We start from the raw sequence: 13,295 nt of genomic DNA on the forward strand, positions 1-13,295 counted from the left end.
TGGATATCCAAATGAAATACAGTCACCTTCAGAACTACAGGCGAGCAACTGGAATGGAAGATCGGTCCAGAGAGACTCTTGTCAGCTAGCATGGGCTCAATAGACTGATTGGCCTCTTTTCATGCCTCACATTTTATGATCTCTACATTTTAATTAGACTTTCAACTTCTCTTTTTTTTTCAAAACATGGGAAATAGGAACAGGAACGGGGAGAGATAAAAGCCTAGTGATATTATCACTATAATAATAATCCAGAAACTCAGCTAATGTTCTGGGTTGAAATCTGCCATGGAAGATGGGATTTAAAATCAATAAAGAATCTGTTTCCTGTCAGCTAACCAATTCTCAATCCATGCCAGTATATTATCACCAGTTCCGTGTGCTTTGATTTTCTGCATTACAATAATCTTTTGTGGGACTTTCTTAAAAGCTTTCTGAAAATCCAAAACACCACATTTACTGATTTGCCCTCATCTATTCTGCACCATACGTCCTCAAAAGTCTCCAGTGAGTTGTCAAATGCTACTTTCTTTTTATAAATCCATATCCTAAGTGTCCAGTTATTATATCCATAGATGTTCCCTCCTTCTGATGGTCTGCCATTTCCAGTTTTCTCCCTCCTTCCTATATTAAATGGTAGAGTTACATTTTCCACTGTTCAATCTGCAGGGATTGTTCCAGAATCTACAGAAATTTGGAAGATGATAACCAACACATCCACTATTTCCATGGTCACTTCCTTTAGTATCTTTATGAGTACCATTAATTTCTCCAGCAGTATTTTGTAATCATATCAATCTCCTTCAATTCTTCCTTCCCAATATACACTTGCCTCTCCAGCATTTCAAGGAAATTTTCTGAGTCCTCTTCTGTGAACTAAAGTAGTTGTTTTATTGCTCTGTCATTTCTTTGTTCTCTATTATCAATTCACCCCTATTCAAGATTGTACGGGACTCAACATTTGTTTGCACTAATCTTTTTCTTTTTAGGTAAAGGGAGAGGCTGAATAGGCTGGGGCTGTTTTCCCTGGAGTGTCAGAGGCTGAGGGGTGGCCTTATAGAAGATTAGAAAATCATGAGGGGCATGGATAGGATAAACAGACAACATCTTTTCCCTGGGGTGGGGGAGTCCAGCACCAGAGAGCATAGGTTCAGAGGGAGAGGGGAAAGGTATAAAAGAGACCCAAGGGGGAACTTTCTCACACAGTGCATGTATAGAGTGAGCTGCCAGAGGAAGTGGTGGAGGCTGGAACAATTACTGCATTTAAAAGGCATCTAGATGGGTACATGAATAGGAAGGGTTTAGAGGGATATGGGCCAGGTGCAGGCAGGTTAGATTAGATTGGGATATCTGGTCGGCATGGACGAGTTGGACCAAAGGGTCTGTTTCCGTGTTGTACATCTCTATGACTCTATGACACGGATATGGAACCTCTTGGAGTGATTTTATATTGTGAGTTTACTCTCATTTTAAGACTTTTTATACATATATTTATTGAAAAAAGGGTTATTTTTAATATTACAACAAATCCAAATCATTACAATTCAAAAAAGTACAAAGAAAAAGCACAGAATATAAGGGCCAACTAAATACATAAATAAATAATAACTAACAATTAACTAATAAATAATAATACGGCTCAGCGAGACAAAACAATAGCTCTCGACAATCGAGAGCATTAATTTATTCATATTCATATGTTTGTAATTCTTCCTCTCTGGGTGTTAGATTCATTAAACACAATTGTTATGACTATATAAAAGCCCTTATTAGTGTGGCAGACAAGTCTGTGCCCAGGTAATCCAAAAAGGGTTGCCATGTTGTATGGAAATTCTCAGTTTTATGGTGCACTATACCGGTAAGAAAATCCAAAAGGATACGCTCCATGATTAGTTTATGCCAGCCCGAAAAACAGGGGGATTTTCAGACACCCATCCTAGCATATTGATTTTCCTTGCGCAAAAAGTAAGGATATTGAAAAGTTTTTTTTATGCGCATCTAAAGGCAGTACACTAGCCAGGTCAGGAAGAAGAGAGACTAGGTCCTTCTCCACCTTTGTCCCCAAGATCCTCTCTATTTCATCAACCACAGCGCTCCAGTATGTCCGGACCAGAGGCAGGACCAGAGACAATGAGTGAGAGTACCCGTACTCATTTTGTACTTGGGACATGTTGAAGGTACTCCCGTTTTAAATTTTGAGAGATGATCTGGAGCCAAGTGGACCTTGTGGAGATCTTCAACTGCAAGGCCAGGGTCCGATTGCAAATTGAGATCTTTTTGACATTTTCCCAAATATCATTTGGGCGGCACGGTGGCACAGTAGTTAGCACTGCTGCCTCACAGCGCCAGAGACCTGGGTTCAATTCCCGACTCAGGCGACTGACTGTGTGGAGTTTGCACATTCTCCCCGTGTCTGCGTGGGTTTCCTCCAGGTGCTCCGGTTTCCTCCTACACTCCAACGATGTGCAGGTCAGGTGAATTGGCCATGCTAAATTGCCCGTAGTGTTAGGTAAAGGGGTAAATGTAGGGGAATGGGTGGATTACGCTTCGGCGGGTCGGTGTGGACTTGTTGGGCCGGAGGGCCTATTTCCACACTGTAAGTAATCTAAAAAAAAATCTCCCCACATCTCAGAGAAGATCTCAACACCCAGCTCTCTCTCCTACACCTTACAAAGCCACTCGGCCTTTGCGCTTCGGCGGGTCGGTGTGGACTTGTTGGGCCGAAGGGCCTGTTTCCACACTGTAAGTAATCTAAAAAAAAATTCTCCCCACATCTCAGAGGAGATCTCAACACCCAGCTCTCTCTCCTACACCTTACAAAGCCACTCGGCCTCATCCAAGGAGCTGTCCCCCAAAAGGTGATAAAGAGTGCTAACAGAAAGTGTGTCCTGAGCACTGAGCATCCTCTTCTCCATGTCGGGAGTCAGTTAGAAGTTTAGTTCTTTTTTGAATGAAGTCCCTGATTTGAAAAAAGCAGAAGAGGCATCTGCTAGGTAGCTTGTACTTGCGAGCTAACTGGTCAAAAGACATCAGTATGTCTCCCTCAAACACACTCCTAACTACCCAGAGTTTGAACCCAGAGGCCATCATCCCTGGTCAAAAACCCAGCATGCCAATTACAGGCATAAGAAATAATGTTTTAGCAATATTGCCTTCACTTTGCTGCATTGCCCTCCATGCTGTAACAGTACTGATGACTATTGGATTTTGGCAATATTCCTTAACTGTCCTCATTTTGTCCAGGAACATCAAGCTAGTAAGAGGGCACCCTGCCTGAGAAGTTTTGATATCTAACCATATTGAAAGTGGACCCCCATGGGCTCAATCACTCACGTAAGATAACAGCGAATTTAACTGATAGTTTTTATATCTGGGAGGTCCACACCTTCCAATCTGTGGTGCAGTTGTAATTTAGTTAATTTAATAAGGGGTTGCTTATGATACCAGATGAAAGAAATGAACCAATTGTTCATTTTCCTGAATGTTTGCCTCGTGAAGATCAAAGGGAGCATTCACATAGCATACAATAAGCGGAGGAGAATGTTTATTTTAATGAGAGCTATCCAACCTAGCCAAGAAATAGGAAGTGCCTCCCACCTTCACTGGTCCTGTTTGATTTTGTCAAATAAATGGGCAAAATTAGCTTTAAACAGTCATTCAAAAATGGGAGTAATGAATAGACATAAATAAAGAAAACCTTCCCGTGACCATTTAAAGGGAAATCGGGATTCACCCTCGAAACCAGGCACTTTCGGGACACCACCCATAGGCATGGCCTCTGATTCTGCAAAGTTGATCTTGTAACCCATAAAAATGCCAAACAAATTGACGCATTGTATCCGATGAGGTACCGAAACTCCTGGATTTGGCAAAAAGGTAAGGATATCATCCATATACAATGTAATCTTGTGTGACTTTGACCCCACTTCTGCAGCAGATATGTTGGAACCCAACGAATGGTCTTCGCTAGCGGTTCAGTCACCAAAGTAAAGAGCAATAGTGAGAGTTGCCCTGACGACTACCCCTAAGGATATTAAAATTGCTTGACTGCACACCATCGGTAAGAACCGCAGCAAGAGGTTCTTCACACATCTGATAAAGGCTTCACCCATGCCAAACTGCACTAAAATATAAAAAGGATACGGCCACTCAACCCTATCAAATGCCTTCTCTGTACCAAGAGAGATCACTAATCCCTGGACAGACTGTTGTTGACACGCTTGGATCACTCTGAGTAACTTCCTAACATTATTAAATGATCTGCGGCACTTTATAAAGCCTGTCTGGTCCTCTTTAATAATGGAAGGCAACACAGTTTCTAGCCTTAGTGTAAAAGTCTTAGAGAGGATTTTGTAATCAACGTTGAAAAGTGAGATGGGCTTTTCGGAAGCACAGTTCTCCTGGGCCTTCCCTTTTTTAAGAATAAGAGAGATATTGACCTCTCTTAAGGATGGCAGAAGACAGACATGACTATATGAATCATTGAACATGCTGAGCATCAGTCCTGACAGTATGTTTATAAATCCTTTACAAAATTCACTGGGACGTTTGTCAGTACCAGGCACCTTTCTGCGCTGAAGCTCCTGCACCACTTGCACTGATAATGGGGCATTAAGGAAAGACTCTTGTTTGGAGGTTACACCTGGGAGATCCAGATTCTTGAGAAAAGACTCCAGCCTAACCAGCTCATCCTCAATTTTCAGACTGGTATAATTCGGAGTAAAATCTCCGAAATGCCGTGTTAATCCTTTTAGAATCACAGGTTAGGTTTCCAGCACCTTCCCTGATCGAAGTGATGACTTGGGGGCGGGGGGCTCTTTTTCCTGGCAAGAAACGCTAAGTACTTGCCTGGTTTATCATCATGCTCAAACAACCTTTGTTTTGCAAAAGTAAGCTCCTTCTTAGCTTCGAGTGGATCGAAGTGCTTAGCCAACGAGGGCCATTTTAAAGTAATGCCTTCTTGGCTGCCTTCAGCCATGTTTCGAGCAGATGTTGCTGCTCACTGTTCTGCCGCTTCTTACTGGCAGAGTAGGAAATAGCTAAACCCCTAGCCTAAGCTTTAGCAGTTTTCCAGAAAATGGATGGATTACTGGCCGAGCCTGAATTAATATCTATGAATGCCCTGAAATCACTGGAGAAATACTCAACAAACGTACTATCCTTAAGGATGAAGAGATCCATTCGCCAGTATCCTCAACCTACTACAGTGTCCTTGACCAATAAGTACGCTGGAGTGTGATCAGAGATAGTAATATTCCCAATTGTACAGAATGTCACCGAGTCCATGTGTGCTGCAGGGTTCAAAAAGAGATCAATCCTGGTGTGACACCCATGCGGATTGGAGAAGAAATAAAATCCCTGCCTGCAGGGTGGGTATGCCTCCAGACTTCCACCAACCCTAGTTCAACACACAAATCCTCCAACTGCTTACATTGTAAAGAGGGTATCGGGGGGCCTTTGGGAAATCTGTCTACCATAGGATCCATAAAACAATTACAACCCCCCTCATGATAATATGCTGAGATACAAGACTAATCAGCTTAGAGAATGCATCTACCAGAAATTTGAAGGGATGAGCTAGGGAGCAGTAAACATTTAAAATACCATATTCTTCTCCATTTATCATGGTTTTAAAGATTACGAACCTCCCGTATGTGTTTTTAACATGCTCTATTAACTTAAACGGGAGATTCCTCCTGACATGTATGGCCACCCCCTACTCCTAATATTAAAATATGAGAAATAATCCGATCATAACCACTCTGCTGCAATTTCAAATGTCCCTTATCATCCAGATGCGTCTCTTGCAATAAGACAATATCCACCCTTTCCTTTGTAAGACTGGAGAGTACCTTTTTCCTCCAAACGGCGAGTGGCTCCCCTTAATATTCCAGGCACACCATTTAGGCACACCAAAGCCGTTGCATTCTGTAGCAACATTTAGACTCCAGAAATGTTGAACTCAAATTACAACGCGCTGACCCTCATTGAAAGAAAATCCACAGACCATAACAACTACAAAAACTAAAACAGCTACAACTAACAAATTTACAAAACTTTCAAAAACTATGTACAACAAAAAACAACTGCATGTAAAGTGTCAATTTACCCCCCGCTCAGAGTGGACACCTACACACCCCAAGACCCTGTTTCCCGCTCCGTTGCCAATATGGCAACCAAGGTAGTTAAATACCAGAACCCGGCTTAAACTGCCCGTCCATAGGCATCTTGCCATCCCAACCACCTTCTTAACTCCTCCTGCCTGGGGCTGCACCACAAACACAGACAGAAAAAGGGAAAATAAAAAAAAAGAATAGTAATGTGAACAAAGGTGTTAAAAGTAAATACCCGATTCATTCCCGGTATAGCTTAACTTAGAAGCGAGAAGTGAATATTCTGTCCATTCCCGAGTGTAATTGAACGCAGATTATTACCAACAAGAAAGAAAACCCCAACTAGACTTCCTTTAAGAAGAACTGACCCAAACAACGCTATTACCTGTACCTATTAAATTTTCTAGTCTAAGTTAGTGTGCCCACAAAGTTTCTTGCTTTCTCTGGTGAGTGAAGTAAGTGTACAGATCCATTAAAGGTAAGCCTAAACACTGCTGGATATCTTAGAGAGTACTGGATCCCAAGCTCTCTTAATCTTTTCTTGATGCCAATGTAGGATTTCTTTTTCCAGATCACCGCTGCCGAGAAGTCCTGAAAAAACGTGATCCTGGAGCCCTCGCAAACCAAAGCCCCTGGATCCTTCCCTTGGGTTGTGAAAACTTCCATGACACTTTGTTTAACTCGATAATTGTGGAACCGCACCAGGATAGAGCTCTGTTAATTTTCATTTTTCCCATTTTAGCTTCCAAGCTAAGGAATTCTGGCAGCCACTTCGCAAAGAATTCCATTGACTGCTCAACAATTTTTCCCTTGGCAGACCAACAATACCAAGATTCTTCCTTCTGCCCCTATTCTCAAGATCATCAACATGATCGAGTAGACCACGGACCTGCATTTCCAGGGCTTTGATCTTAACCTTAGAAAAGTCAATCTTGGCCTCCAGCACTGTGACTCGGCGTTCGACCTCGTCTGACCTTATCCCGAGGTCACCCAGCTGTGCTCATCCTTCTGAAACATAGCAGATATCAGGGCCAGCTTTTCCTTGATCTGCTTTCCTGGCATCTTGCAAGACTTTGTGAGCTCTGCAACCAAGGCCTGGTAAGTAATCAGGTCCAATGCGCCAATGAGTTGGGTTGCAGCCCCAGCCTCTGGTGAGCTCCTTTCTTTCTTTGGCATTTCCTCGCGATGGGAATGAAGGTAAGTAAGACTTTAAAGTTCTACGGCTCTTTAACAGACTTTGTGTGTAGAAATGACTTGACTGGGTGGGCTGCAGCTCTGCCTCGCCTGTGTTGTAGTGCAAAGTCCAGCAAAGCTATCATTTCAGATTGCTGCCATCTTGGAACTCCCATTTTTTTCCCTCTTAATCAACTTCTTGAACCTTCTTTGCTAAATTCTACACTGCTTCCAAACCTGAGGTTTGCTACATTCTCTAGTAAATTGATATGGCTCCTCTCTGAAGTTAGTATTACCTTCAATTTATTTTGTTAGTCATAGTTGAGCACTTCTCTTTTTCTGTTCTTTTGTCTAAAAGGAATGCACAGGTCATTCTGCAATAACGCGACAGTTGTGTTCCTCTGCAACCTCGTGCTATGGAAAAATGCTACCAAAAATTGCACTGTAGAAGATCGCTAATAGAAAATTGCAATACCCGCTCGGTAGATGGTTCGCGTTATCCAAACAATGCCCACAGTTTGTCAATCACGATATAGCCAATTCGTGCTGACGAAATGCATATTATAGCAAAACAACTGTCCAGCTATTGCAATGCATGCATTCAATTCCTAGACACTAACCATTGCCTATACAGTGTCGCGCCTTTCAATGAAGTTACCCAATATATAGCAGCCAACTCACCCCTCACATCTTTGTAAATTCCTTCATTAAAATTTAGGACCCTAGTCACAGAGTCATAGACATGTACAGCACGGAAACAGACCCTTCGGTCCAACTCGTCCGTGCTGACCAGATATCCCAACCCAATCGAGTCCCATCTGCCAGCACCCGGCCCATATCCCTCCAAACCCAACCTATTCATATACCCATCCAGATGTCTTTTAAATATTGCAATCGTATTAGCCTCCATCACTTTCTCTGGAAGCTCATTCCAATCATGCACCACCCTCTATGTGAAAACGTTGCCCCTTAGGTCTCTATTATATCTTTCCCCTCTCACCCTAAAACTATGCCGTCTGTTCTGGACTCCCCTACCCCAGGGAAATGACTTTGCCTATTTATCCTGTCTATGACCCTCATGATTTTATAAACTTCTATAAGGTCAGCCCCTCAGCCTCCGACACTCCAGGGAAAACAGCCCCAGCCTATTCTACCTCTTCCTATAGCTCAAATTCTCCAACCCTGGCAACATCCTTGTAAATCTTCTCTGAACCCTTTCAAGTTTCACAATATCCTTCCGATAGGAAGGAGACCAGAATTGCACGCAATATTTCAACAATGCCCTAACTAATATCCTGTACGGCCGCAACATGACCTCCCAACTCCTGTACTCAACACTCTGACCAATAAAGGAAAGCATACCAAATGCCTTCTTCACTCTCCTATCTAACTGCGACTCTATTTTCAAGGAACTATAAACCTGCATTCCAAGGTCTCTTTGTTCAGCAACACTCCCCTGGACCTTACCATTAAGTGTATAAGTGCTGCTAAGATTTGCTTTCCCAAAATGCAGCACCTCACATTTTTCTGAATTAAACTCCATTTGCCACTTCTCAGCCCAGTGGTCCATCTGATCAAGATCCTATTGAAATCTGAGGTAACCTTCTTCACTGTCCATTACACCTCCAATTTTGGTGTCATCTGCAAACCTACTAACTATACCTCTTATGCTCACATCCAACTAATTTATATTAATGACGAAAAGTAGTGGACCCAGCACCAATCCTTGTGGTCACAGGCCTCCAGTCTGAAAAACAACCCTCCACCTCCATCCTCTCTCTTCTACCTTTGAACCAGTTCTGTATCCAAATGGCTAGTTCTCCCTGTATTCCATGTGATCTAACCTTGCTAACCAATGTCCCATGGGGAACCTTGTTGAAAGCCTGACAAACGTCGATATAGATCACAACCATTGCTCTGCCCTTATCAATCCTCTTTAAAGGATACTTCTTCAGAAGCGGTTACTTCCTCAAAAAACTCTATCAAATTCGTGAAACATGATTTCCCATAGACAAAGCCACGTTGACTATCCTTAATCAGTCCTTGCCTTTCCAAATACATGTACATCCTGTCCCTCAAAATTCCCTCCAACAACTTGCCCACCACTGGTCTATAGTTCCCTGGCTTGTCCTTACCACCTTTCTTAAAATAGTGGCATCATGTTAGCCAACCTCCTAGGGAAGTCTTCTGGCACCTCACCTGTGACTATCGATGGTACAAATATCTCAGCAAGAGACCCAGCATCACTTCCCTAGATTGCCACAGATTTCGAAGGTACACCTGATCAGGTCCTGGGGATATATCCACCTTTATGCATTTCAAGACATCCAGCACTTCCTCCTCTGTAACATGGACATTTTTCAAGATGTCACCATCTATTTCCCTACATTCTATACCTTCCATGTCCTTTTCCACAGAAAAACCCTGATGCAAAACACTCGTTTAGTATCTCACCCATATCCTGTGGTTCCACACAAAGGCTGCCTTGCTGATCTTTGAGGGGTTGAAAAATGTGGTGCTGGAAAAACACAACAGGCCAGGCAGCATCTGAGGAGCAGAAGAATCAATGTATTTGTAAAAACCCTTTGGATTCTCCTTAACTCTATTTGCCAAAGCTATCTCATGTCCTCCCTTTTTTTTGGACTGGACTGCTTCACTTTCTATCCCAATGGAGAATAAGGCAAGTCTTATCACATTCCTCTTTGATCACCCTCTCCTCATTTGGTTTCATTTTCCTTTATGTGGCATGATGTCAACTTACACTCTGATATGCACTATTACATTGTTAAAAGCACTATATAAATGAAGGTCATTGTTGCTTTGAAAACTGATAGCAACAAGGATCCAACAAGGGATAAATATAACTTCTCAAATGAACAATACTAGTGACAAAATCACAACTTTAACGGATGTCTGATGAGAATTCCATTGGGTTTGGCTTCAGGAGAAAGTAAACAGAGATACACCTACTTAAATAAAGATATTGCAACTTGGAATCAGTTCATACCTGGCCTGGCAAGGCTGGCAGGAATTGGCTGGGTTGACTCTGAGGTAAGACTGTTTGGTTTTTGGGCTCCACCAGAAAAGTGTTGGCTGGTATGAGGACAGTGTTTGTTTGTACTCCAGGTCTACTTCCAGATGGTGGGACACTGCTGGCAGAGAGTGGTACAGCCAAGCCATTGCCAGAGGTCAGTGAGAGGCCTTTCTCCTGTTGGAGCTTCAAGGCTTGCTGGTAAAGGAGCTGCTGTTTTTGCTCTTTCTGGAAATAAAAAAGGTGCAAAAATAATTCATTTTAATAAACACTTTAGCAGCCAGCCATGTCCAAATGCAGCAAGACCTGGACAATATCCAGTGGTAAGGAACATTTGCGCCATACAAATGTCAGATAATGACAATCTCCAACAGGAGAGAATTTAACCATCACCCATTGATAGTCAATGGTGTTACCATCATCAAATCCCCCATTGTCAACATCCTGGAACTTAGCATTGACCAAAAACTCCACTGGACTCACCACATAGACACAACGACTACAAGATCAGATCAGAATACAGTGGCAGGTAACTCACTTCCTGCTTCCTCAGAGCCAAAGTACCATCTTCTAGGCACAAATAAGGGTGCGTTAATACTCCCCACTTGCCTGGATTGATGCAGATCCAACACTCAAGAATTTTGACACCATCCCGGACAAAGCAGCCCACTTGATTGGCACCACATGCACATTTCTCCACTCCCTCTACCATTGTCATTCGGTAGCAGCAGTGTGGATTAACTAACTACAAGATGCACTGCAAAAACTTACCAAGGCTATTTGCAAACCCAAGACCTCTACGATTTAGAAGGAAAGGGCAGCAGATACATGGGAACATCATCACCTGCAAGTTCTTCGCCAAGCCACTCACCATCCTGACTTGGAAATATATCACCAATAATACAGAAAACCTCCATAAGGGCATTACGGTTCAACCGACAGCACATGGACTACAGTGGTTCAAAAAGGCAGCTACCACTGAAGGACCATTGGGGATGGGCAATAAATGCTCTGCTTGTCATATCACTAATATCCAGTGAAAGAATGCCAAAATAAAAATAGACCTTTGTAGAATTAAGAGAAATCACCTTTACTGATAATACAAATCTCAACAAGAAAATGTGGCTTCTTTATTACAATGACAATGTACATCGAAATAGTTCTAAAAACATGGTGATGCTGTGTTCCAAGCATCCAGCCACACAAGGAGATAGTTTGACAGACAATATAGCTTGGTCAAAGAGGCCAGTTTTAAGACAGCAGTTCAAAGGAAAAGACAGTGATGGGGAAGGGCATTCCTGAATGCAGGACCCAGGTACTTGAATGTGGAAAAACTGGAAATCAGGAATGCTCAGGAAGCCAGAAATGGTGATGTGCAGCAAATTCTGGGGCTAAGACTGGAGGAAATCACAGAGATGGGAAAAGAATAATGAAGATTTTAAAACATGCTGAACTGGGGGCCAATGCCATCAGCAAGTAATTGAAAGTTGGGCGTGAATGGCTGGAATGAGCTGATTCACCAGCAGCTGAGGCTTTCAAAGACCTCAAGTTTGTGGGCGATCGAACTATGGACGGTGCAAAGAAACAGACTGCAACAATCAAATCAATAAATAATGAAGAAATTAGTGATGGCTTCAGCAGCAGATGAAATCAGGCAAGGGTGGAAAAAGGCATGAATGAGTCTTTCAAGACAATATTGGAAACTTGGTTAGAAATTATGTGCAAGAGTCTAGGGGACAAAGCAGGAAATCAGCATGAATGACACTCATTCGAACAGCTGGTGTGGAGGCAATGGCCTGAATGTTTTCCTTCTGTGTCACAACAAGAATTCTGTGATTTTTTTTCAGAATGCGGTCAGATGCTCATCTCCAGGTCAAATCCAACAGTAGGATCGGAGCAGTCTGGTTCCAGCTCAGACTGTTGTGACAGGGAGAGAGAAGGATGGAGTCTATAGCTGCAAAATGGAGTTTGCAGCAGGATGGTGATGGAAACACAGCTTCGGTCTTCCGAATGTTTTGTTGGAGGTTATCTGTACTCATCAAGAACTGAATGTTGGTCACATTGAATTTAGTGACAGTGGAGGAATGCAAATAGGCGCTGGTAAGGTAGAGCTGGATATTGCCAGCATACATGTGAAAACTAACATTGTGCTTTCAGGTAATGTCACCGAAGGATAACATGTAGATAAGAAACTGGAGGTGGTCAAAGATAGATCCTTGGTAATAGAGATAATAGTGTAGGGATGGGAAGAGGAGCCATTGCAAGTGATACTCTGAAAATAATGACAGGGATAAGAATGGAACCAGGAGAGCGAAGCTGGAAAGTCTGGACAGAATGCTGAAAGATGATGATATGCAGTTTGTTTAGGTGAGGAGGCAAAGTGTGCCTTTGTCAATGTCACATAGGAAGCCAATCACTTTAATAAGAGTTATACAAGACAGAAAGCTGAGAGGAGAGATTCAAACATGGAGTTTCGGGACAGATTTGGCAGGTCACAACATCATCAAGGACTTTGGAAAGGGAGGTGGAGAGGGAAGCTGGTGAGTTGCAAGGACAGTCAGTACTTTTGTTATTGAGGATGGGGTGATTTGAAGGAGGAGGGGAGGGAGGGAGGGAAATACAACATAAGATGAGAGAATTGCAATAAGATCACCTAATGTGGAGTCCAGAAGGACTATTGTGTAGTTAGCACTTTAAGGTTGAGGGCATAGGAAGGGGTCTTGTGGACACAATGAGCTTGAAAGAAGCTTGAGGAACGATAACAGCTAAGCTTAGGGTTAGGTTGGGGCAAAAGGAAGTTGGGTTGTGGCAAGTCAGGAGAATGTAGAACATAGAACAGTACAGGCCCTTCCATCCTTAGTGTTGTGCAGCCTTCTATCCTACTCTAAGATCAGATTGATCTATATATTACATTGTAATAACTTTCATGTGCCTTTTTATTAATGACTTATTAATGACTTAGATGAGGGAGTCGAAGG

General features: G+C 42.6%; 1 protein-coding gene across 3 annotated transcripts in view; it reads right to left on the reverse strand.

The window, feature by feature from the left end:
* LOC122553895 (BRD4-interacting chromatin-remodeling complex-associated protein-like) overlaps window positions 1–13,295 on the reverse strand; it is a 92,382-nt gene that overhangs the window by 38,386 nt on the left and 40,701 nt on the right. For all 3 annotated transcript variants that reach the window (XM_043698385.1, XM_043698384.1, XM_043698383.1), the window contains one exon: window positions 10,294–10,545. In XM_043698385.1, the coding sequence (XP_043554320.1) occupies window positions 10,294–10,545 (252 nt within the window). The remainder of the gene's footprint in view (window positions 1–10,293; window positions 10,546–13,295) is intronic.

The sequence above is a fragment of the Chiloscyllium plagiosum genome, chromosome 10, assembly GCF_004010195.1.
Source record: "Chiloscyllium plagiosum isolate BGI_BamShark_2017 chromosome 10, ASM401019v2, whole genome shotgun sequence".
In the NCBI taxonomy this organism is placed as follows: Eukaryota; Metazoa; Chordata; class Chondrichthyes; order Orectolobiformes; family Hemiscylliidae; genus Chiloscyllium; species Chiloscyllium plagiosum.